General features: G+C 45.1%; 1 protein-coding gene across 1 annotated transcript in view; it reads left to right on the top strand.

Annotated features, from left to right (window-relative positions):
• Window positions 1-25,412, top strand: part of Map1b (microtubule associated protein 1B) — a 96,199-nt gene that overhangs the window by 53,484 nt on the left and 17,303 nt on the right. The window contains exons 3-4 of the mRNA XM_076927273.1: window positions 18,300-18,382; window positions 20,803-20,943. Coding sequence (XP_076783388.1) covers window positions 18,300-18,382; window positions 20,803-20,943 — 224 coding nt within the window. The remainder of the gene's footprint in view (window positions 1-18,299; window positions 18,383-20,802; window positions 20,944-25,412) is intronic.

Raw genomic sequence — 25,412 nt, 5'->3', positions numbered from 1 at the left:
TTGTCCCTGTATCTATATGTCTGTGCTCTGTAAGCATGTTTGGGACTCTCAGAGGCCAGGAGAGGGTGTTGGATCCTCTGGAGCTGGGGTTACAGATGGTTGTGAGCTGCCAAACGTGGATGCTGGGAACCCAATTCTGTTCCCTGGCAAGAGCAGTTAGCGCTTAGTTGCCGAGCCATTTCTTCATCCCCTTGAAATGGCTTAGAAAGCAGGCAATTATGTTTTCTAGCTGTTCCTTTTCAAAGAGAAAGGCCGGACAAGTGGCCAGCTCTAAAGCCAACAGCCTTAGCCAAGTGGATGAGAACCCATGCTGCTGTTTGGGTCCCAACCCAAACTAGTAACCTAAGCGTTGAATTTGAACTTCTCTTGCAGCTCAGTCATGGCTGCCAGGGAGGAATTGGAGAAATAGCTAGATTAAGAATCAAAGGCATCTTTCATGCTGCTTGAGGTGCTATCACTAACTTAGTGCTCCCATTGCCGTGCGACAGAAGGCAGGAATAGGAGGGAGGTGTCCCATCACAGAGGGTAAAAGATTCCAGGTCATGTAGAAGTGAGCTTAGCCTCTGCAGCGGCTGTGCTGGACACCGTGAGGATCTGGATACATACACCTGACGTCAGTCTGCCATTGTCTTACTGTATGCTACTGGACAGCCAGCCTTTCTGAATCTTAGTGTCTTTGTCTGTTGTAAACTGAATTCTTTTTCATATAAGGAATAGACTAATCTGGCAGCTGTATTTCTTTACTTTTGCTTGTCCCCAATAACCACAGAGAAAAATCAAAATTTGTCTCAAGCTGTACCTCAATATTGGGCAGTTAAATGATCTATAATAACCCATATGCTAATCTGGCTCCCTCCCAGCCACGAACCCACGAAACTTGCATATTATTATTGATCGGGCTCTTCGGGCTTCAGTTTTTTTTTTTTTTTCTTGATATCTTCTCGGACCCTCTCCTCCTGGTGATCTGAAACTCCTCCCCCTTTCCATGGCTGGCGGAAGCCTGGTCCTATTCTCTCTTCTGCCCAGCCACTTGGTGATCATATATTTATTGACAAGGCAGAGAATAAATGGTAAGAGTTGTTTTCACAAACTTGAGACAGGAGATTCCAATGCCACGTCCGGATTGAAACAAGACATGAGGGCAGAGAGATCAGAGGTTGAATAAGCGATAACCTTTACACGGTGCACAAAACATTATGCCTACAGTCTGGAAAACAGAATCTGTCCATACAGATCTCCATTTCTTGGGTGAGAGGCTGCAGGAATTCTGTTTGAACTGCCTAACTCCAACCCAAAGGATGCTTCCCAGGGCCTGCAGCTTTACCACTTGCCTCTTGCCTAGCTTCCCCCCTCCCCCCCATCTGTTAAGCATTTCATAGTGCCGTCTCACTCAGAAAGTTTCCCCAAGTCCTCCCATGGTGGTTCTCTTCTGTCCCTAAGAGCTTCATGTTCCCTCCAGAGTATGCACGTGCCAGAAGGTGGTGGCCATTTTCTGCTGGTCCCTACTCCCCCGCATTGCAGGACAGCTCTGTAGTATTTGGTGGGTTGAATATCACACCTAACAGGAAGTACAAGGAAGCCTCCTACCCAGCTGCCCATTTCCTCTCACACTGACCTGTGCTCCTTCCCCTGTGCTTTCTACTTTGTATATTTTTTATTTCGGCTCCCCATCTTGCCTGCTTTTCTCTTAGCCGGAGGTCTTCTCTTCTCTCACTTTCAAGAACTATTTCTTTCTTATTTTTTTGTCTTACAATTGTCTCAAGCTACAAGTCTGAGAAGCACATTGATAGGTTACATCTTTCATTCGAAAGGGGACAACTTTGAAGCTTAGATTTGAAAGGGTAGGTGTTCGTGGCCACCAGCCCTCCAGCTGGCAGCTGGCAACCTTTACAACACAGGCTCTCATTTTGCCTGGACCCCTCATGCCCAAGATACTCCCATTGGGCAGGTTGAGGTCTGATCCAGCAATATGTCATTAAGAGGCAGTCCTGTGTTTGTAAGAAGCACCAGACACTGTCTTGCAATCAGATCTCTGGCCCCAGAGTAGAAGAACTAGTGTGGCATCTGTGGACTTATGAGTAAGCACCAAGCACTACAAGGATACCTTCCAGAAAGATGCTCTCTCCGCAAGACCTGCAGGATGTGTAGGAGCAATCAAGTGCACAGGAAGACAGGAGTTCACTAGATTGACTGTGTGTAAAAACAGAGAGGAGCTTCAGGGATGGCAGTAGTTTCCTCCTTCAGCTGATTATTTCTGGGCCAGAACGTTAAAAACTTTAGCTGCATCTTGAAGGTACTGGAAACACTTTCGTGACTAGGAACTGCAGGGCCATGTTGAAGTCCATCTTAGTTAGGGTTTTATTGCTGTGAAGAGATACCATCTGACACCTATAAGGGAAAGCATTTAATAGGGGCTGGCTTACACTTTAGAGGTTTAATCCATTATTGTCGTGGTGGGAAGTGTGGCTGGGAACAGGCCAACATGGTGCTGGAGAGGTAGCTGGGAGTTCTACATCTGGACAACACACATCAATAAGGGAGTGTCACACTGGACCTGGCTTTACCATCTAAGACCTCAAGGCCCACCTCCAGTGACACACTTCCTTCTACAAGGCCACACCTCCTAATAGTACCACTCCCTGTGAGGTGATGGGGGCTATTTTCTCTCAAATTACCACAAGTCCATAAGGAAATGTTAAGGTTAGATTGACCACTCACGTTGTGCTAACACTATTTTTCCTCTCTTCTATTTGCACATTGCCTAAGAAGGCATTTACTCTGTATAGGACCTTGCAAGGTAGGCACTATCAGCCTTACCACTTTGTGGACATAGAGATGGAGTTATTAAGAAGTAACTTTCTTAGAGTCAACAAACCCAGTTAAACTAGAGCTAAACTGCAATTCATGTGTGTGTGTGTGTGTGTGTGCGCGCGCGCGCGCTCGTGAATCAGAAGAAGACATCTGGAACTAGAGTTTTAGATGCTTGTAAGCAGCCATGTGGGTGCTGGGAATTGAACTCCAGTCCTCTAGAAGAGCAACCAGTGCTGTTAAGCACTGAGCCATCTCCTTAGCCCCTCTGCCCTATTTTCTTGACACACGGTCTCTCACTGAACTTGGAGTTCGACTGGTGGTCAGCAGTTTCCAGCAGTCCTTCTGTCCCCAAACCCTCTGAGATCTGGAGTTGGAGGCATGTGCAAGCGTACCCAGCTTTTTACTTAGGTATCTGTGAGTTGAACTCAGCTCTCCATGCTTGGCCAGCCTGCGCTTTTACTGAGCTATTTCCACAGGTCCCTAGAGCTTGAGTTTGAACTCAGGAGGTCTGCTTGCAAAGTTGAACTCTTGACCACAAGTTAATTCATATACAGAAAGATCCTTTTGGCAGAGTTTATAGACTGGTTTGGCTACCTGGGGATTAAGAAGATAGGTAGGAGGCATTTCACAATTTATGTGAAAGGTAGTGATAAGCAAAGGAGGTAGTTATGACGAGAGAGACATCATCTGTTGTTTAGAATTCAGAGTGTGAATTGGGCATGAGCATTGTGAGTAGAGTCTTTGGGACATCTTGAATGACACTAATTTTCCTGTTGTTCTGGGTTTCTTCCTGTAGTTGTAAAGAATGCTGGTCACAAGCTGGATGGGACCATTTCCTTGGTTCTACTGACACCTTGGCTCGTTGCTGGATGCCAACTCTCTTGTCCAAGTCAGACCTCATTCTTGACAAGAAATGAGCAAAAAAAAAAAATGATGGCGATCTCTGTGGGTTGGAGCAATGGCTCAGTGGTTAAGAGAACACACTGCTCTTGCAGAGGACCTGACTTTGTTCGCAGTCACCTCTAACGCTCGCTTCAGGGTGATCCAATCGCTCTGTCTTCCAAGAACCCTTGCACTCACATGCATGATGCACACTGCCAACAGAACATTTTGGAAGAAGAGGTAGCAAAGTGTGCCAAGAAGTACCTTAGAGAGAGATAAAAACAAAACAAAAAAAAAAAAAAAAAACTGGGCACCAGTGGTCCTCGGCAGAAGAAATCATGATATTGAAAATATCTTTTCCATAGCTCTGATATTCTACCAGCTATTAGAAATAGGCACTATTATGGCCACTACTTCATTTGGCTCGAGATCACTTGTTCCAAGGCTCAAGGCTCACACAGCTGGCAAAAGAAACTTAAACTTAGGTTTTCTGGCTGCAGTCCTAGGCTCTGTAATTCTAGACTATAACACAATAACCGTGGCTGAGCAAGTATAAGAAAAGCTATACCATGTAAAGTTATATCTCAGCACATTAAGACTCACTTAGCTTTTCATCATCTATACCACAGTCCAGGGAGTTAAGAAAAGCACTTGGACCCCTCTATAGCTCTAATGGGTCTGGGCAAGAAGAATATTCCAGGACCCTGCTATATGGTAGACATGTGTCTATAAAACTGCATATGATTATTGGCCCAATGCATATTGCATGCACTGTACTTCTCTCTTTCCCAACTGGACCTGGGTCTGCTGATACCCAGAGCTGTGTACGCCTTAGAAAGGTTGAAGCAGTTTCCTCACTAAACACCTAACATCCTTTCCCTTTACCATCTAAAGGCAACAAGGTCTAGTGATAACATAAGGCCCAGGGAATCCGTCCCCAGGAACCCCTCCCCACCCCAGGAAGCCAACGATGACCCAGCTTGTCTTTATGACTATTCTCAGATTATATTTAAAGGGAAATCTGAGCCCCCGGCAGCAGTAGCTGGCCCTGTTCCAGACCCAAAGCCGAATTAAAACCTCATTAAGTACTTAGTAAGGAAGGCCTTGTAGTGGCTGGCTGGGGAACTGAAAACCAGAGGAAGAGAAGGGGTGGGCATCTCCAGTTGGCAAATGCCAGGCTGTGAGCTGGGCGGGGCAGGCCAGGAAACAAGACAAAACAGGGCCTCTGCTCTGCCATGCAGACGTGTCTGTGCATCTGCCAGATTAGTGCAGTCACATAATGTATGCTAATTGCTAGATTTCCTTTTTTTCCTTTTTTCTTTCTTTCTTTTTTTTTTTTTTTTTCCACGAGAAATGCTCAGTATGAAAGCTCCAAAACCAGAGGCAAAGCAGAAATGCCACAATGTAGAGTCTGGAGCACAGAGAGGAGGAACAAAGGGAAATAGGGGATGGGGTTTGCAAAATGGCTTCTTCTGATCTCCACAGCTTCATTCGACCCTGGCTGCCGGCCCCTCTGTGTACTGTTGCTTTCACCACAGTGGGTCCAGCGTTTGAGATTTGTGAATTGAATTCTTTTAAAACTAAAATGATCAGAGTTCAGGTAAAAAAAAAAAAAATCCATAGATATTTAGCTATTAAATACCAGATTGGATTCAGTTGGGCGAAGAGAGCTGGTGGATTTAGTTGGAGAAGTCGTTGTATTGGATTTCACTTTCTGTGTTTGTTAAGAAAGACTTCATACACAGCGCCGAGCATTTCCTGTCTCAAAATTTTTGGAGATCCCATATGAACAGTTAACTTGTGAGTTTGTTGTGTGGTCTTCTTCAGAGTTTAAAAGAGGGCTACACTAGGCCAGGACATGGGAGGCAGAGGCAGATAGGTCTCCGTGAGTTTGACAAAGTTGGTCTTCCTACATAGTGGGTTCTAGGACAGACATGGCTAAAAAAGACCTTGCTTATTGATACAAACACACAAATTAATGGAGAATGGCTAAAAACACCCACCCAAGGCTTCCTGGTCAGAAAGCTCATCGGGTCTTATTTAAAATGGTGCCCCTTTCAGTTGTCTAGGATAACATATAGTGTAGAGAGGTAAACTGTATATGACCCATTACTTCCTCAGAGTAAAGAAGAGAGCAAGGGTAAGGAAGAAAACACACGAGCAAATGTGCGTTTTCATTTTATATGTGAGCTTAGCCCAGGAAAAGGTGGAGCCTGCCAATGCAGCAGAGACCACGAATGTCTGTCTCCCAACCTTGGATTTAAAGAGCATATATTTTAAAATGGAAGGAACACCTGGCATTCACTCAGACCCACCTCAGATAAGTTGATTAATTAAGCTGCAGGTAGTCAATGCCTAGCATTTTGGTTCCCCAGACAGAAAGTACAACTTAGTGTAAAGAACCGAAGAACCCAGTAGTACGCCGACTGTCACCCTTCAGCAGCTCCTGGAGAGGGAAGGCCGTGGTCATCGAAAACCAGTGTGCTTGTCTGAGTAGCCAAGCATCCAGCCATGACCTAAGAATGCAGGCACCACATGGGTGAGAAAGGAGGTGCTGGGCTGGTCTACATGGATAAGTTAACCCTCCCACCTCCAAACAAACAACAAAAACCCCAATTCCCTAGAAGTAGGTGGAGACTATGAGAGATGGCCAGATTTTGTAAGTTCTCAACCTTCCCAATACCACAGCCCTTTAATACAGCTCCTCATCCTGTAGTGACCCCCACACCATAAAATTATCTTCATCACTACTTCATAACTGCAGTAAATCGTAATGTAAATAGTTGTGTTTCCCAATGGTCTTAGCAACCCCATGAAAGGGTCATTTGACACTCCCAAAGGGGTCTTGACCTACAGATTGAGAGCCACTGTCTTGGCTGAGCCTGCAGAGCCAACTGTATGTCACTTGCTATGGATGGTAGCAACTGGGACCTCACTTTAGTTGGGGAAGTCAACTTCAGGTCTCCAGTCTTTTGAGTCTCATCCTCTTAGGTTAAGATCTTGAACCTAAGAAGCCCCTTCTTGACAGGCCACTAGGTCGGTTACTGACATTGCAGGTAGTTTTACCTTCCTGACTTTTCCTAGGAAAACAAATTCTGGCTCATGAGGCTGGTGATATGGGTCATTCAGTAGAGCACTTGCCTGGTACACACGAAGCCCAGGATTTGATCTCCAGCACTGAAGAAATGATTTACAAGTGCACAGGGGTGCGCACTTTTAATCCTAGCATCCGGTAGGTAAAGGCAGGAGATCAAGAGTTCAAACTCAGCTGCACAGTGACTTTGAGGTGATCCTGGCATAATTTAAATCCTGTTCCCAAACAAAAACGAGAAAACCCAATCCAGTTCATGCTATTTCTCCATGGTTTAGAACCAAAGACTGGCCCAGGGTGGGATGATTGTTTTACTTGATTCTGTTTAACTTGTGATGTCTCCTCTACTGGTATTTTCCTTTTTTCTTTTTTCCCCTTCAATAGCCAGACACTAGTAAGAACTAACACAGTTTTTGTTTTGCAGACAAGATGGCTTTGGGGATGAGTAATAGCACGTTAATTTGCTTCTGAGAGGAGCAGGGGAGGATTTTTTAAAGGTCAGCCGTTTCCTTGGATTTAATCAATGGTTGGAGTTTTGGGTGGCAAATTAAATGTCCAATAAACATGTTGATGGATTCTGAGAATCAGTAGGTAGTAGGAAACATTATTGAGCTTTTAATGATCATCTTTTGTCCCAGAGGAAATAATTCTAGCATTATGTTGAGACACTGGGCAAGTGACACAGGAGAACAATGTAGAGATGCTGTTACTGAAGCCACTTTCTGTGTCCTTGCTGATCCCCAGAGCAGTCACTGTCACACTGTCTTGTTTCCTAAAGAAAACTCAGAGCCATCTGAATCACCTAGGAGACTACAGAAGCACAGAGCCCCAGGCCCTCGAAACTTCCTGAATCAGAATGTCCAAGGATAGTCTATGGGTAGGATAATTTTATGAAGCACGTTGGTGGCTGGCCCATTTTGGCAGGCCTGTTTATTAACATATCTGTGGAGATCAAAGCAAGAGGGTTTGAGATTGAATTTGGACATTAATTCTCATTAGGTTATTTGGTGTCTGGACTAATTCTGCCTCAATTCTATGCAGAGGTGGCTAGAATCCACCGTTAGACCAGGCTGCAGTTACAGGTTACCTTGTGTGAGGTGAAACTATGCAGAAGGGGTTGGGAGTTCACCTCCCCTTTGTTTTCTCCAGCGTCTCCATCAGCCTTTTCCTGCCTTTGCTTGCCCTTTAATTATGGGCATTTCTCTAGACTGTAATCAAAGAGAAGCATGAAGCACTCTCCAACAGCATCAGCTAAAAATAGACCCTGATCTGACCCAAGCTTCTGATCCATATTTCTGTCTATACTGGACATAGCTACCTGGGCAGCCCATGGGGCTGATAAATGCAGTATAACCCATGTGATTCACTGTTATCAGTCTCTCTTGGCTATCTGCACTCCCCCCAACTATCTCTCTCTCTCCTTATTCCTCCCCAATCTAATACCTTAATTATGGTGCCTCACAGTTGAGCTTGGTGGCTCTGCCTGTAATCTCAAGCACTCAGGAGACTAATCATGTAGGAAGATTGAGGGTTCGGGGATGAATTGGGTTAAATAACAAGCTTGAGGCTAGCCTGAGCTATATATAGTGAGAACCAGTCTTGGGGAAAAAAAAAACCAAATGAAATAATAAAATAAGATGGTATCCCTGTACCTGACCTGACTCTATAGACTGACCACTGACTCTGGTCCTCACTCCAAGGGACAGTCACAGCCCCGAGCTTCAAGTTCCTTGTCTTTATCTGTAAAATGTCTTCCTGGCAGGTCGCAACTGCACATTCGTACAGATAATGGACCTAAAGAACTTAGGTCAATGTTGACCTAGGGCAGATATTCAATCTATCATAGCCATTGTTATTTATCCTTTTATCAGATATTGATTGAGCTCCTGCTGTGTATAAAACAGTGTTTCAGAGTTAGGTTTTCTGAGTTAGAAGGGCTCCCCATTAAACTGTGTTCCCTTCAGGACAGAGGCAGTGTCCACTCCCATTTTAACCCCAGAGCTTCATTTATGAAGAGCCTGCTGATTTGCCTGAATTAAATTCCAGCAAATCTGTCCTCTATAGGCAGTTGACATTATCTGCACAAATAGGAAATGCTTCTTTTAACAATGGCAGCAGGGCCGCTAAGATTTTAAGAAACTCTCTGAAACTTTATTCTCAAGAAAGTCTAGCTGGGTTTAGTGGTCCAGACCTCAAAGCCTAGGTACTCAAAAGGCTGAGACAGGAGAGGACCACAAGCTCAAGGCTTGCCTGGTCAGCTTAATGAGAACTTTTCTCAAAATAATAAATTTGAACAGGGCCAGGGGTATAGCTCAGTGGTAGAGCTTTTGCTTAGCATGGTTAAGGCCCTAGTTCATTCAATACTCAGCAACACAGAACAAACAAACAAACAAACAATGATCCCAGAATCAACAACCACAAAAGCAATTACATCTAATTGTGAAAACCTAAGAAAATGTAATTTTAAGATGAAAGTGCCGGTATCAGTAATTTTCTGGTTCTAACTAACTCTTCACATAACTAACACATAGCAGGTAGTTTTCAAAATAAAAGGCCCCAATATTATTTATCAGAGATTGAAATTATTCTTCAATCTAAGAAAAGATATCTCACATCAACTTCTCTCTCACACTAAATGTATATGTATATATTATATGTGTGTTATTTGTTATTTGTTTTTCTAGGTAGAGTTTCTCTGTGTAGCCCTGGCTGTCCTGGAACTAACTCTATAGACCAGGCTGGCCTGGAACTCAGAGATCTACCTGCCTCTGCCTCCCAAGTGCTGGGATTAGAGTGCAGCACACCCAGCTATAAATATAATTTTTTAAAAAGTAAATCCTTGCATGGTGGGAGTGTAGCTCAGTAGTAGAACCGTGGGTTCATTTCTCGGCACCACAAGAAAAAATTAATTTAATTTTAAAATCTTAAGACATTCTGAGAAGCAGATAGGCTGGTGAAAGAAATGAGGGTCAGAAACCAGATGGATTGAACTCCTGGTTAAACAGTTCACTGTATCTGTGTGATTGAGATGGCCCCTCAGCTTCAACTTCTCTGCCTGTAAAATAGGAGGGATTACAATGATACATTTTTATGATATGTATGTAGAAGAAACAACATGAAAAGAAACACCAAAATGACTGTCTAGTGCATTGCAAATACAAAGCAGTGCTAGTGTTTGGTGCCCAACCCCAGTAAAAATGTCCCCAGTATCCATAGAAAATGCTTTGACATCTCTAAACTAGGGTCTGTAGAGCCACGAGGGTCTGACCTTCTCTGAAGCTTCCTTCTCGATAAAATGAGAAGAGAGGGAAAAAGACCAGGGTTCCTTCAGGTGTCCCATGTGAGAGAGGCAAGTTCAGATTACATCCAGCATGTGAGTGGCCAATCCTCAGGAGACTCATGGGGAGGAGGCCTTACATCTTCTGGGTAAAGGAAAGAACTCCATGCTGGTACATAAGGAACTAGATGATTTTCCTTTGTGTCGGGGGTTTTGTTGTTGTTTGTTGTTGGGTGTTTTGTTTTGTTGTTTTGTTTTGAGAGAGAAAGAGAGAGCTCTTAGATCCCACCTCATCTCAGCCCAGGGAAGTAGCTGTAGAGGCTTGGAGCAGGCTAAACAGAAAAACACAGAGGAGCACATTGGGAGCACTGCAATGTGTTATGTGTGCTGATCCATTTTAATGAACCTGATGTGGTTCTGGTGAGCCTGAACAGGACAGATCTATCTATACCTGATGTGCCCTGCGATGTCCATGTGTTGTTGATGATGGGACCTCAGGCCATCCTGTCAGTCTCCGCTAGTGCCCACAGTGAGTGTTGTTTTTCCTTTAGGTGACCTCTGGGGAGCCTATTTTATCTGCTTTTTTGATAGTTTTTTTCTTTCTTCTGCCACTGCTCACATCTAGCCCAGACAGTTTGTCTCCAGGCTTTGAAAACCTAGTGAAGAGTGGGGTGTGGTGGCAAATGCTACCCTCTTAAGTTTTCAAGAGGATGGATGAGACAGGAGGATCGTGAGTTGGAGGCTAGCTTGAGCTACATAGTAAAACTCTGAGGCCTAGAAACCAGAGGGCTAGAGTGATGGCTCAGCGGGGAAAGAGTGCTCGCTTTTCTTGTAAAGGACTAGAGTCCGGTTCCCAGCACCCAAGCCGGCAGCTCACAACCATCTACAGATCTAGTTCCAGGAGAGCCAGTACCTTCTTCCTGCCTCCACATACCTGTGCATAAATATGTGCAGACATGTAATTACACATGAATAAAGAGAGAAAGAAAAAAGGGGGTGATGGTAGGAGGAAGTTATTAAAAAGCAAATGAAGAGACTAAGGAAGGGCCGAGGAGGGAGACAAACATGGCAGACGACTTCGAAAGTGAGTAAGAACACTGCCTTGCATCCTACCCCTGCAAGTCCTGTCCTGACGCTCAGCTAAGACATGGGGGAATATGGGAAAACAAGGACTCTCTCACCAGCAGGGCAAAGCCAGACTTGGACCAGCTTGGGACAGAGAGAACCTTGGGAGTTGGGTCTTTAGTTATTTGTTTCTTGGTTGGGAACACATGAAGTCCAAGAGGGCAGAGCGCCCAAGGGAAGGATGGATGAAAGGCCTAGCAGCCATGGAAAATGAGACCACAGCCAATGACAGGGAAAAAAGAAGACAGTTAACAGCAAGGGAGTGTAGGGAAGGGAAAGAGAGAGGAATGTGAGATACAGACTCAAATCACAGAATTTCCTGCAACTCTAAAACCAAGGTGATGAAAACAAGCCACTCTGCTCCCAGGCACAGATCGTCTCACTTACGTTGAAATTGATTATTTAGAATGTGCCCCGGATTTGTGTACAGTGGGACTTGATGTTTTAATTCTCTTGAAAACTAAATGGCCAGAATTTGAAGAACAACATGGCTTTCAAGGACATGCCTCAGAGAAGAAACAAAAACTTATTTTTAAGAGAAAAGAAATCTCATTTCTGGGACTATCGGGGGTGGGGAGGGGGAGGATGGGGGAGAACTTGGCTGACCATTCAGCAGAAACAACCTGTAGGAGGGTTGATCACGCCATCCAGCAGACTTTGGATGGCTTTCAGCTGGCCCACACTGTGTGTTAACCTCTTACAAAGGGAAGTGTTGGTATTACAATTGGGCAACCTTTATTTTGGGTGAGTGACTCAGGAGAAGGAGTGAAAGGAATACTGTCACATCCCTGACCTTGGCCAAGTCATTAGACCTCAAGTTTGTAGTCCATGAAGAGTGGAGAATGTTTACACTCAGGCTGTCCTAGGAGTGTTAGGAGACTTAAACACAGTCTCCACCTGCAAGACCGAGTGCTTAGCCATCCTAAATCACTCTCCACATTGAAGGTTTGATTGCTGTGTTCCTGGGATGGACTTTCAGTCTTGTAGTTAGTTTGTGATCCAAGCAGATTGACACCTCCCACATGGAAGGTTCTCTTACTCACCATGCCCATAAAGTCCATCTTTCCACTGGATTATGCTTGGGCTGCCTTTTACCTGCGGTCCTATTGCCTCAGATACCAGGCTAGAAGTTCTTTCCCAAGCCTTAGGTTAGACAGATAAGTCAGAAGAGATGAACAAGTTGACTCGATGAGAGAGAGCCTTGGAGAAATCAAACTCCCTATAGGCAAGCAGCTCTGTCTCTCGAGAGGAAAGCCATATTATTTCCTGATAAACAGTTGGCTTTCTGTTTTCTGTGCTGACGCCAAGGCTGGTCTTTGGGGATCCCAGCAATCAGGAGATATCCAGTCCCTCAGCACCTTTGTTTTCTCAAGCTTCTCAGAAGCAGCCTTAAAGGGTTTCGTGTCCGCCCTGCCTTGTGGTCATGTCTCTCTAGGCTGAGGTGATTTCTTGCTCTAGGGAACATGAAGGTGGCTTTATTTGCTCCCAGGTTGCTTCAGCCTCTCTTCTAGGTGCTTCTTCCCATTTCTAACCCTGAATGGGATGCGGGTCTTGGGGTGGGGGTGGGCAGGTAGGGTGGGGGAGGGGTTCTGCAAACTGTAGCCTCTAAGAAGTCCTGTTCCTAATAACCTATATGTACCCATACTCTCTTGTTTTCCTGTTTAGAAACACAGGTGGGGGCAGAGGCTCACAGGGGACTTATCACCTTGGGCCCTTCACAGAATCCTCACTTGCTGGCATCACCTCTCCCCTGTGAGGGAAGTTTGGCCACAGCTCCTGCTAAGACAGGGCTTGCTCTCCTCCCAGTGTTAATTCCTTCCATACCAGCTCTGTTTCTCTTCACACTGACCACACATCTGCCCTGCATATTATGTGGGTTCCTAGAGTAAGGATGCTTGGTTGTGGTTTTAAATTAAAAGATGTTATTAAAAGCAGCCTAGAGACCTATAGGTAACTACTGACTGCAGGGCTGGGATTTCCATACTGTGAAGCACAGCTCCTGATTCTTCCTTTTATCCATTTAGCTAAACTTTTTTGAGCGCAAAGGTTTGAGGTGAGAGGTTTCCCCTCCACAGCCCTACTGTGATGGAGGAGTGGGGCGGGTGTGTGTGTGTGTGTGTGTGTGTGTGTGTGTGTGTGAGAGAGAGAGAGAGAGAGTGAAGGTCTGTCCAAATTCTTCCTGCCTCCCTCCCTGCTTTAACATCCAGGGTGTTCATAGTCCTTGATTGATCAGACCTTATGTTTAATTAAGCAGCTCAGGCTGTCTTTAGCCCAAGCATTTCCCAGCCTAAGTTTAGGACATTTTTTGATCTTCACAATGGGGTCTATCTGGTCTGAGTTCACAAGGTTGGGTACCTTATCAAAAAGTCACTCTAGTATTCAGCCAGCAAAGACTGGAGGAAGGCAAAGGCATGACATCGTGGGAAATGTCAGAAGAAGGGGAAGGAATGGGGTAGCAAGGACTTGTAGGATCTCCCTGACCGCCATCTAGGCTGTCTGTGATTCAGGTCCTGCTTTATCTTCTGTCAGACAGTTTAAACTGAAGTTGTTTAAATAAAGTTCTGCATTGTAATTATTGAAAGGGAGTTCAAGGTTGATGTTGTGTTCATAAGAACAACAGAAAAGCTTTTTAGTAGTCCTGTGTTCATCAGGCGGTTGTTCAGCTACCTTTAGTCTGGACCAAGGATGCTGTGTAGTTTCTCTGGCCTCAGCAAGGATGCTTCACTCTCCCAGTTACTCTGGGAGTGAAGAGTCACCCATGTGTAAAAAGAGATTCTAGATTTTGTTTTTCTTGAGACAGGGTCTTGCGTAGTCGAGACTGGCTTTAAATTGGATGATCTTGAACTTCTGATTCTCAAGCCCCCAACTCCAAAGCAGTGAGATTACAGGCATGCACCACCATGACAGATTTATGCAGTGCTGGAGATCAAACCTAGGCCTTAGTGTATGCCGACTGAGCTGTATCCCAGCCCAGGTTCTGTGTCGCTGTCCTCGGTGATGAGTGTGCCTGAATTTAGCCATGAACCACCTCTGAACCACAGGAGGGTGCCTATGTTTTGTGTGTCACACCCATGCTGAGAGGAAAATCTTAAACTCCCTGAAGAGATCCATAACTAACCTGGAAGCATGAAAACATCATTTTTTTTTATCTTAAAAGATTTCAGAAATCACCTAGATGTGATGTGAACAGAAACCACCAAAACAACCCAACTTCAAAAGACATGTAGATCCAATTAAATAAAATTTTAAAAATAGGGGGAAAAAAAATCCCAGTAATAACTGCAAAGTATAGACTGTTTGAATTTCAAATACAGCTCTAGGAGACCACAGACAAAAGCCCCATTGTCTGAAGGGCCCTGCTGCTTCAAGGGGTCCTCATTCTCTTTTGATTCTGAAGTGGAGCAGACCCCTTTGTCACACAGCAGCCTTCTCTGTTGCCCCCGCCTCACCAGGTCGAGCCACACAGCTATGTGGAATTTTCTGAGGAAGACTTCAAAGACTTTTTTTCATATGAAAACGGACTGACAGAACTCCATCACTCCATGTCCAGCCTCCCCAAGGCTGAGGAGGGTTAGCTATTCATAGGGTACCCCTTGGTTTCTTTATGAGGTATCTATGGGGAGGGCAGACTAGCGGGTGAGGAGAGACTGGGAACTATTTTCCTAAAGCAACTGAATAGGGACCTTTACAGGCAAGGGTGGTGACTTCTCCCTGAGAATGCCTGGCCCTCTTCCCAGTGTGAAACATTCCCCAGATATGCAGCTTTGTGAGAGTCTCAGCTGCCTGAGCAGACAGCCCGCCTGCTGCCAGAGAGCGAGTGGGCACCCACAGATGCTGGGTGTGGGCAACTGACAGGTCTCTCCGCCGCAGCCTTTGCCTTCCTTGGCAGATGCTGGAGAGGCCTGACCTTCGGTCTTATGGTTGAATCTAGACAGCATTCCAGCCAAGACAAGACTGGGAGCTCTCTCTCTGTCTTTACATTCCTTTCTTCATTCAAATCAACTCTACAAAAAGGCATCTTGGTGCACATGCATTGGCAGTGTCCTTCCTCCGAGTTCTTACAAAGATGGACAGGGCATCATTAGCTGAGTTCCTGAGCAGACTGCTCTGAAACGTGACTTAGGAAGTGTGGAGGTGACCAGCAGCTGCTACTTGGCATTTGTTCTGCTTTGCAACAGAAGAAGCCAAAGAGGAAGAGAGTGTCTGGTGGACGGTAAGAAGCTCCTGGCAGGGAGCAGCTGGAGACCTCTCTGGGGAGGGCTGGGGTGTGCTGTGTGGGCAGGAGTGTGGCTGTGCTGGTTGTTGTCGCTTTTGAAGGGTTCAGTCAGCAGCATTGTGAGCTGCAAGGAAAGGGCTCTGACTCCATTAGGGACTCTTGGGGAGGGGAATGCTTCTGCAAAACCTTGCTTCAGTTCGCTTCTGTGACTCCTCCAGAGCACAGTTAATGGCAATTGTCATACCCAGTCTTGCGCTCTCTGGTGCTCTGCGCACTCACATCAAGGACACGATGAAGAAATAGCCCTTCGTTTATTTAAGTGTCAGCTTCATGTTGCCTGGCGTTTGTGTCACCGCAGATCCCAAACCTTTGTTCCGAGGAGGCCACAGATGGAAGGACCACTCGATCGTATGGATTTGTGTAATTTTTCACTGTATCATCATCTGTTTATTGAATTGTGTTTTAGCTTTAAGTGTATATGGTTGTCAAAGGGGAAAACAACCCAAAGCCCAAAAGCAATTTTTAAATTAATTACAAAATGTAGCATTCATGATAAATGAACTGTGTTTTCCATGGTTTGGCATCTTTTTCCTAAGCCTCGGGTCTTTGCCTGCTCAAGTAGTTAACACTGTTCTTACTTGGGATTTCTTCTTGACTGGTCATTCGCAGTAGGACATTTCATGTTTCTATTTAATTTTACTTTGCTGTGTATAGGTGCTGTGCCTTGCCCGACCACCCGGTACTCTCTGCTGACATCTTGCTTCTTTAAGCTCATCTCTTGTTTTAGTCTTTTGGTTTTTTTCCCCTAACTCTTCTTTAGCATCTGATATCCTATTTGCTAAAGCCAAGTTCTGATAACTGGTATCATCAGAAGAGATCTGGACCTGGGTAACCTGGGACCAGACCCTGGCCTGACCACTTACTTGTTGTGGGGTCCTGAGCTACTGATGTCTTCTGTCAACTCTTTGTCTTCAGTAGTGAGCCATGCTTGTGGTACCACTCGTGAGAGCTGTTAATGGGATTCAGTGAAATGGCATACGTCTCAGAACAGGGCTTGGCACCAGTACTGCCTAGTTTGGGCCGCTCCTCTGCCTCCCTAAAGTTTACTGGTCAATATTACTGTAAGGGAAAGCAAGAATGATGGATAATGGTGACATGGTAAGAATGTCGCTCTGCAGCTGTTTCTGTTTTCTCTGCTCCTTGATAATACAAAGGGGAAATCTGTAGCAGAGTCAGGCCTGGAACTGCCACCTTTCTAATGGCTTTACTGAGATAGTGCATATACCATGTGCTCATGTGAAGTATTTTCTTCAGGGATTACTTGTCTGTCACATTGATTCTTCGTCTTGTGATAAAATATGTATAAAGAAAATTTAGCCATTTTAACTATTTTTTAAGTCTACAACCCAGGAGTGATCATTACATCGACAAGGTTGATGTAATCTCATCACTTACATTTTCAAAATGTTTCATTATCCCAAACATGGAAAAGTACCCGTTAAGCAATATTCCCCAATTTCCCCTTTTTTAGCCTCTGGTAATTACTATTTTGAACTTACCTATTCTAAGTATTTCATAGACATGAAATCCTATTTTATTTATTCATTTGTGTCCAGCTTTTTTTTTCTTTATGTAGTATGTTCTAGTTCATCTTTGTAACATTAGCAAAGCTTGATTTTTTTTTTTTTTCTATGCCTGACTAGTAGTTCATTGTGGGTAAACCACATCTAACCCAGACACTTGGGTCATTTTATCTTTTGGTTATTAAAATAATGTTGTAATTAACATTAGCACAAAATATTTGTTCAAGTTTCTGCTTTCAGTTGCACCAACCAATTAAACTGTGGTGTCACACGGGATTCTGTTTTAGCTTTTCGAAGAACCCTAGATCTATTTTTCTTCTGTTTTTCTCTGTTGGTATCTCCCTCAGACGCTCCTCTGTTTCTTCCTGTCTTCCAAGCTTCATTGTACTTCCAAACAGCAGGCATGTTCTCCCTCCCAACCACGTGGCTTCCTCCCACATTTCCTAGGGAACACCCCTCTCTGTCCCTTGTTTGCCGGTAAAGCATACATCAGCGACTCTGGTCACATTCACTAGATGGCTTTCATCTCCTTGTCAAGGCAGGGTAATGTGTGTAGAAGGCAATCCATAGGTCTCTGCTGACTTAAGCCTGAGGCTGACCAGCCACAGGATGGTCCTATAAGGAGTAGGAGATATCAAGAGTCCTGCAGAGCGTTCTTAAGCAGACTCCCTCATCTCAAACCACACCTTACCTTTTTAGTTCTCCCTCACTTTTGTCTTGTGGGGTAGTTTGGCCACCCTGTCCTGTGGGAGGGTTGCCCTCCACTTCTCTTTTGCCCACGGTTTCTTCACTTTCCTACAAGCAAGTGAATTAATTAGTGAATACCCCAACAGACCGTAAGCCTGCCTCAGACAGCCATTCTGGCTGCTCGGTTAATTGTTAGCCGGGGTTTCTGGCCGTCATTCACTTCACAATGAGGCTCCTAATTAATCTCCGCGCAGTTCTCACCAGAAGAAAGGCCGTTGGGGAGAAACATCCCCAATTACCATGAAAAAGGAAATGTCAAGAGCCCCGTTGAGTTTTCCTGGCACCCCTCCCTGGTCTCCAATGAAAACCCGGCCATTGGGTCAGGAGGCTGCCTAGCCCTGGACCATGAAAGACCCAGTGTAAACGCCTAGGGGCCCCAGGCTACACCAGCTCTGGTTCAGCTTGCTGTGTGCACACCCTTGAGCTCAGTAGCATCCACTGTGTTTCCCAGTTTCCGGGGCCACATCTGAGTTGGAAATTTCTCTGCTGTTCCTTCCAGAAGTAGACAAGCTGCTTTCATCTGGAAAAGCTAAAGGCCTCTTCTTTGTGTATTTTTTGTGCCTTCAGGACAAAAGATTCTTCATCACCGAAGTGACGTCTTAGAAACAGTAGTTCTGATCAACCCTTCAGATGAAGCAGTCAGCACTGAGGTGAGTATTCGGTTCTGGGAGGTCTTAGAGCCTCAAAGAATGGAGGCTTCACTGATCAGAGGGACTAGACAGGTGGCGGAGTTGCAGAGAGATGTACAAGTGTCCCAAGTCCCAGGCTTCCTTGTTGCCCAGAGCCTGCTTCTCTGCATCCAGTATCATAACACAAGCTCACCAGAAGCCTCTTTCAAATAAGGAGACAGCGGACAGTGCCAGCTGGAAGCATGTCTGTAGAGGGGTATAGAATGGGAGTATGCGCTGGGTATGTTGTTGCCAGGATGCAGAGCGAGAATGTAGCAGAGGAAATAGATGGCAAGCCCCAGGCTGGCACAAACAGGGATGGAACTCAGAGAAGACGATCATCCCAGTAATATCCCTGCTCAGAGCGATTCAGGCCACCACTCAGCTTTGCAAGGAGGGCCAGTACAAGCATCAGAAACATGGTCTCTAGCCCAGATCAAATAACCAGGCTTCATCATCCAAGGTCTGCCACTTAGAAGCCGCTGACCTCAGTCAAGTTATCTTACTGTTCTGTTTGCATCTCTGTGCAAAGGAGATCACGATGGCCCCTGGATTTAATGTTCCTACTTAATGCTCTCTGAAGTGCTCAGGGCTTAGAAAAGACTGTGGCACATGGTGGCTGAGATGTGCATGCTGGCCACTGCTGCTGTGTCATTAGCATCACATAAGAATACTACTAGAGAGAGTAACTGGGAATTTCAGGACCCACCCTAACATAAGAATTTGGCGGAAGCCAAGAGCATCATCCATGGTCCCTCAGGCAAGTGTTGATAGAACTCCTCTCCCACCACCTTGGAGACAGAGTTACTTCCTGAACGTTTAAGTAGCCAAAGGCCATGGCAGCATCCTTGCCTAGGGTGTCTTCTGCCAGTGCTTTAGCAACTCAGACTATACAGGTTTTCAAATTTGGATACAATTTATAAACCGGAGACTCTATTCACTGAAAGTATATAATTTTGTGTTTGCTTTTTTAAAAAAAATAATTATTATAAAATTGAAGAGATAGCATCACAGTTTAACTCCACAATGTGCCTGTCACTCCCCCAAATCTCCTAAACCCATTAGCAGTCACTCCACTGCTTCTTAGCTTCTGGCAACCCCTATTTTCTCTCTCCGGATTTTTCTATTTTAGACATTTCATACAAATGGCATCATACAACATGTGGCCTCTTTTGTGGCACTTAACTTAGTGGCTTCATGATCCAGTCATGTTGTAGCATGTGGGCCCCCCCCCACACACACCTTCCAACGGTCGTGTGGCATCCTTTTTCATACATCCACCACGTCTGATTGTTCATTTCTTAGTTGCTGCCACTTATATTATTGCTTTTGGTTTGTGGGTATCATAATCGGGCCTGTTTTGACCTACTTCTGCCTGCAACAGCTCTGACAATCCAATAAGGCATGAAGTCACAGAAAACACTGGGATGGCACTTTCTGTCACCTAAAAGCTGGAGGGCTAGTGTGTGCCCAGGGAGACTGCCTAGCTGTGAGACAGGAAGGGGGGGGGGGAAACCTTTTTTTGGAAGTATCAAGCTAGTCTGTGGACCACGTAAGCCTAAGACAACTGCTTAGGTATGCATGCTTTTCCATAAGTGGCCTGTGGGGTTCTTGGGCAGGGGTCATGACCTCTTTATTTAGCTTTGAATTTTTCCTGGTGCAGAACATGATGCAGGTCACGTAGTGTGTGCTAAACATTCATGAACTGGGTTCAGAACCTTGGCGCTAGGGGTGGTGCTTCTGCGTAGGACCTTGGCCACGGAAAATTCAGCAAAGGTTCTTTAGCACAAGTTATTTTCAATTCGGTTTCCTGGATTGCCATTCAGGGGTCGCCTTTTCTTTTGTTCAGTGTCAAGCACCTTGCTGCAAGCTCTGGAGTCTGCAGTTGTTGTGGTGTGCTCTGTAAGGACTGGAAGGAAGGAGTCCTGAGTAGGAACCTGAGGCCTACTTGGAAACGGTCTTTTCTGAGGCTAGCTGGGGCACCTGGAGTGGCATATCCTCAGAGGCTACATGTAGGCTGCAGGCTGCTAGTAGATACTTTTATAACAGCTGGGCAACAAATGCTTGCCAGCTGTGAAGACCACTTTAAAAAGAGGAGGAAACCCAGGGGAGAAAGTCGGCAAGCACTGCTGTTTGGGGTTGAAGCAAAACTCTAACATGGTATTCACCAGCACGCTAATAACCGCAATGATTAATTTTATGAATAACTCCTACAGACAGGGCTCTGTCCAACACTCCCTCCCCTTTCCCCCAGCTGAAGTAATTAGACACTTGAAATGAATGCATTTGGTTGGTATTAATCTTCAGACTCTGTCATACTGCCTGAGACTGGGGGTGGGGGCTGGGGGGGGCAGCTCTTGCTCCCCACTCCTCACTTATTCTGTGCCTGCGTTGTATTTCAGGTGCGTTTGATGATCACTGACGCTGCCCGCCACAAACTGCTGGTACTTACCGGACAGTGCTTTGAAAACACTGGAGAGCTCATTCTCCAATCTGGCTCTTTCTCCTTCCAGAACTTCATAGAGATTTTCACCGATCAAGAGGTGGGTTTCGCACAGCGTGTCTGGGCTACTGTTTGGATGCATGGGGACGGTAGTAGGAGGGGCCTCTTTGAAATAAGTGAAACTATGATCTGAAATTGCTTAGACCTGGGCTAGATTACTATTACAATTGAGGGATGATTAGAACCTCCACCACTGTGCTGGAGGAGATATCGGTGGGCAGTGTGAGCACATTTGAATGATCAAAATTTAATTTCTCTTACTTCTAATGACTGGACCCTGTATTTAGAGAGAGGCAGTATGAGAAGCTGGGGTGGGGTCTGCAGTAGACTGAGGTATGCACTTCCAGGAGTTACTGCAGCCGTTTAGATCTGTCTTCCTGAGATAGCAGCCTTGGTGTCTCCTGTGCTGGGAAGGGCCATCCATGTGACTCCCAGCATTCAGTCTTCCTGAGCCCCACACTTCACAGAGAGGTCTCTGTGGCTTGGCCTCTCTGCAAACTGTCCAGCTTCATTTGGTTTCACCTAGAGGCTGCAGGAAAACCCTGGAGAGATAGCACAACAGTTTCCCCTCTCCACACACAGGTCAGGGAGACAGCAAGGAAGTGTGGAAAAGGGACATTTTTATTCAGTGTGTGGAGCCCCAGTTCTTTCAGAGGGTGTGAGGTCATCTGTACCTGGAGGCAAATAGCACCAGCTCACCAGAGTGAGAAAGATCTCTGGCTGGCAAGTGGCTCCTTGCTCAGAGGCCCCTGGGCTCACTCACAGCTGGCTTGTCTTCCCACTTTAAGGCGGAAGCTTGCCTGTGTCTTTCTCTGGAGCTGTGCTTCCTCTTCCCCCAGGGCTGAGCCAAATGCCCTGCTATATCACAGCCACATTGCTCAACTGCCCTGAAATGCCAGAGAAAGAACTATGATTTTTTTTTTTTCTCCCCTGGAGGGATGCTGGGAAATTGTCGAACAGTCCCTATAATAGATTTTTCAAGATCTGTTCGTAGATCATGTGCTACAACAGGTACTTGGGCTTTTGTCTGGCATTTTAGATGTCAGCATCTTGTCCCAGGAAGGGGATCGTGCTATCGTGGCCAATGTCACGTTGATCGGTCAAGTGACAAGGCTGGTAAGATCAGCTCCGCCCTCAGCAACCTTGGCTCATTTGCATGCACAATGGTGCCTTCCTGCATTCCTGTACAGCTCTGCAGTTCCTTTCTGGAGTTTTCCTTCTGGCCACATGATAGGTTTGTGTTTTTGCCATGAAGCCAAACAAAGGAAATGTGTAAGGAAAAGTATTTTATCATCACCAAGACTCTGCATAAGGAGGTATCATATGCCAGTCATCTGGGCCCCGAGTAATCCCCTCTTTGAGAATGAAGAATGGTTTTTTTTTTATGAAGTTGCCACTTAAATCACTTTTAAAAGTCCTGGCAATGGAGATGTTGTACAGTGGACTGTGCATGTGCCCAGCTTTACCACTAATTATGAAGAAAAAGAAAACCTTATCTAAAGAATGCACGTTCTATAGAAGGGGCAACTTCTCCAGGGTTTGTAATCATAAACGTGGGTTCTGAGTGGCTTGCATGTTATTACATCCGCCAGCCACTATAGATACCATGGATGGTCATATTCTCCTCTCCTACCCCACCTTCTTCAGAGGAAGTCATACTCAGTGCATGAGAAAGGCCTTCCACAATTTTCTCTAATAGACTAGATCATTGGTAGGGGGGGGTGGTGGAATTCATGCACACACACACACACACACACACACACACACACACACACACGCTAAACCAGAGGACCCCAGCCTGTGTTTCTTTTACCTAAACATTGAAAAGAGGATGCTACAGAGCTAAGGTGGATTAAAAATTACTAGACTAGGGACTGGAGAGGTGGGTCAGTGGTTAAGAGCACCAGCTATTCTTCCAGAGATCCAGGTTTGATTCCTAGCACCAACATGGCAACTCACAACTTTCTATGACTCCAGTGTCAGGGGACCCAACAACTTCTTGCCTCCAAGTGCACTGGATGCATGTACTACACAGACAGACAGACATGCAGGCAAAATTAATAAAAAATGTTTAAAAACCACTAGAGCAGACCAATGGATACTCATATTTGGGGCTATGATTACCCAATGTTGCCTTGGAAGAAGTCTTGCAGAATGACTCCTTTGAGGTCACTTGCTGTTCAGTCTTGCTCCATTTGTCCAACCCTGGAAACACACTAGTCAACTTAAAAGGAATCAGAAAACATAACGTTAGAAAACCAAGCATTTCCAAGAACATTTTCAACCTTCCCATAGAAAAGGCTTTTCTTTCTGTTTCACCGTGTCTTCAAGAAGGAACTTTAACCCCGAGTTTACTCACAGCATCCTTCCCACCCATCCCCTAGAGTAAGTATTTTCTGTTTTCTTTTTACTTATCTATTAAATGCAAAGGCCCTGTGTGTTTGCTGTCACAGTAAGTGTGGAGAATATCCAGGTTTTCAGAACTTGTCATTCTTTGACACCTTGGAATTATCAAACAGGTGGACTCTGGAGCTAAGAAACTCTAAGTTGATGATAGATACCCATTTGTAATCCATTTGTATACTATGGGTATTTAAAGCCCAGAAGACAGATGCTTAACTCTAGCGGGAAAGCATTAAGAAAAAAACTCTAGAGATTGGAGTCAAAGAGAAGGGTCCAGCAAGTAGGACTTGTTTCTGGACTTTTGTTTGTTTAATCAGGTTTCTCTAAAGTGTCACAATTCAGGTAGGAGATGATACAGCTCAGTGGTAGAGTGCTTGCCTGGCATTCCCAAGACCTTGATTTTGACAACCAGCATCAACACAGAGAGAGAGAAAGAGAGAGAGAGAGACAGAGAGAGACAGAGAGAGAGAAAAAAAAGAGAGAGAGGAAGGGAGAGAAAGAGAGAGAGAATGAGAGAGGAATAAATACAAACAAATAAATAAATACAACTTGTTAGCCGTCCTGTCCTAACCTAGGCCTCATTTTCCAGAAATCATCTGACCAGATTAGTGTCACCAGAGTCAGCAAGTTGAGCAGTTCTCAGTCCGGTTAATAAATAAGTCTAAAAGCTTCAAATGTTCTCCAAGCATGATTAGGTGTCAGTGGAAAAGAAATATGGGCCTTGAGGCATTCTGCAAATTAACATAATATGGAGAAAAGGAAACCCATTATTAATAAACCTTTTAAGTATGGTACTTCAGTAGATGACCGGGCCAGTAAGGGACCTTCAAGTTTAAGCTTCTTTGGCTTCATATAAATCCGTCTGATTGTCAACTAAAATCCCCCAGCGTTTCCATGGATATTGTTGTTAAGCTGCGTCTTCCAAGCCCGTCCTTATCTGCTGGCTGTTGAACCTGACATTTAAATCTTTAGAATGCCACCCTATTGACAGTTGCCTTGCCATTATGTCCTAAGTCCACAGCTTTCCTAAACACCTTAGCTCCACTGTCCCATACTCCCTCACTCCTCTCGTTTTGAAGCCATGCGCAGCTTTGACAAGCATGTCTGTTCCATTTTCATCCCAGTCAGTACTCAACAGCAGAGAAATGAACTTGGAGCAACCTGCTGCAGAGATTCCTCCTGGTTGACACTAAGGAACACCACTGCCTATAATTCCACGTAATTCTGCTATCACACGGTCCCAAGACCCTGTTATATATCTTGCCAAAGCCCAGAGACACTCTGTCTACAGTATTTCCTCTTCAGCTAAGGAGGTCATTCAATCAAAAAGGAAAATGTAGTTAGAAGTCCATGGCTTAGAAATTATAGTTTGTTTTGTTAATATATCCAGTAAAGCCGTTTATTCCTGTATCTTCCTTCCTCTTTCAGTGTGCCTGCATTTAATCAGGAAAGGTAATTAACAAAAGAGACAATCTTATCCCAAACCAGTATCACTCCCACTCATGTCCACCATCCATCTTTGTGAGAACCATGGTAACAACCTTTGTTTGATAAGCATTGGCAGGCACTTGTCACCGCTACAGGGAGACGGCATGTATTGAACTGTCCAAAATTAGTGCAGTATAACCTAGTGTACTGTGTACTGTGCCTGGTTCTCCATCAGGGAAGCAAAGATAACAAAACTTTAATTTTAATAGGGTTTGCTGTGTGGCTGCTGTTACATGGCTTCCCGGTTCATTTGGAAGCTGCCTGGGTTTCAAACAACTAGACATCATGTCCTTACTACTGCCAGTATTGTCAAGCCTTACTGGTCTCTCCATTCACTGCCGAGGTGTGGATTGAGCATCACCACGGACTGGGTATCTTAAGATACCTGTTGCCCTTGACTCCTGTCCTCATCCTGATGCTTATCTCACAGGCCTAGAGTTGTACCATGGGAAAACACAGAGGCTTTAGTTCTGTTGGGTAGCCCCAAGGATGTTGTGATATCCTTCCTACTTCCTAGCCTATCCCATCTGTCTCCTTAACTGGCTCTCTCCAACTCTTGTCTTTGTGCTTCTGTCTGTTGCATACAGCATGCTGATGTTTTTTCCAGAGTGATTAAAT

Source organism: Arvicanthis niloticus, chromosome 29, assembly GCF_011762505.2.
Source record: "Arvicanthis niloticus isolate mArvNil1 chromosome 29, mArvNil1.pat.X, whole genome shotgun sequence".
Lineage (NCBI taxonomy): Eukaryota > Metazoa > Chordata > Mammalia > Rodentia > Muridae > Arvicanthis > Arvicanthis niloticus.
Note: the sequence above shows the minus strand (reverse complement) of the source record. Positions and strands in the feature narration are given on the sequence as shown.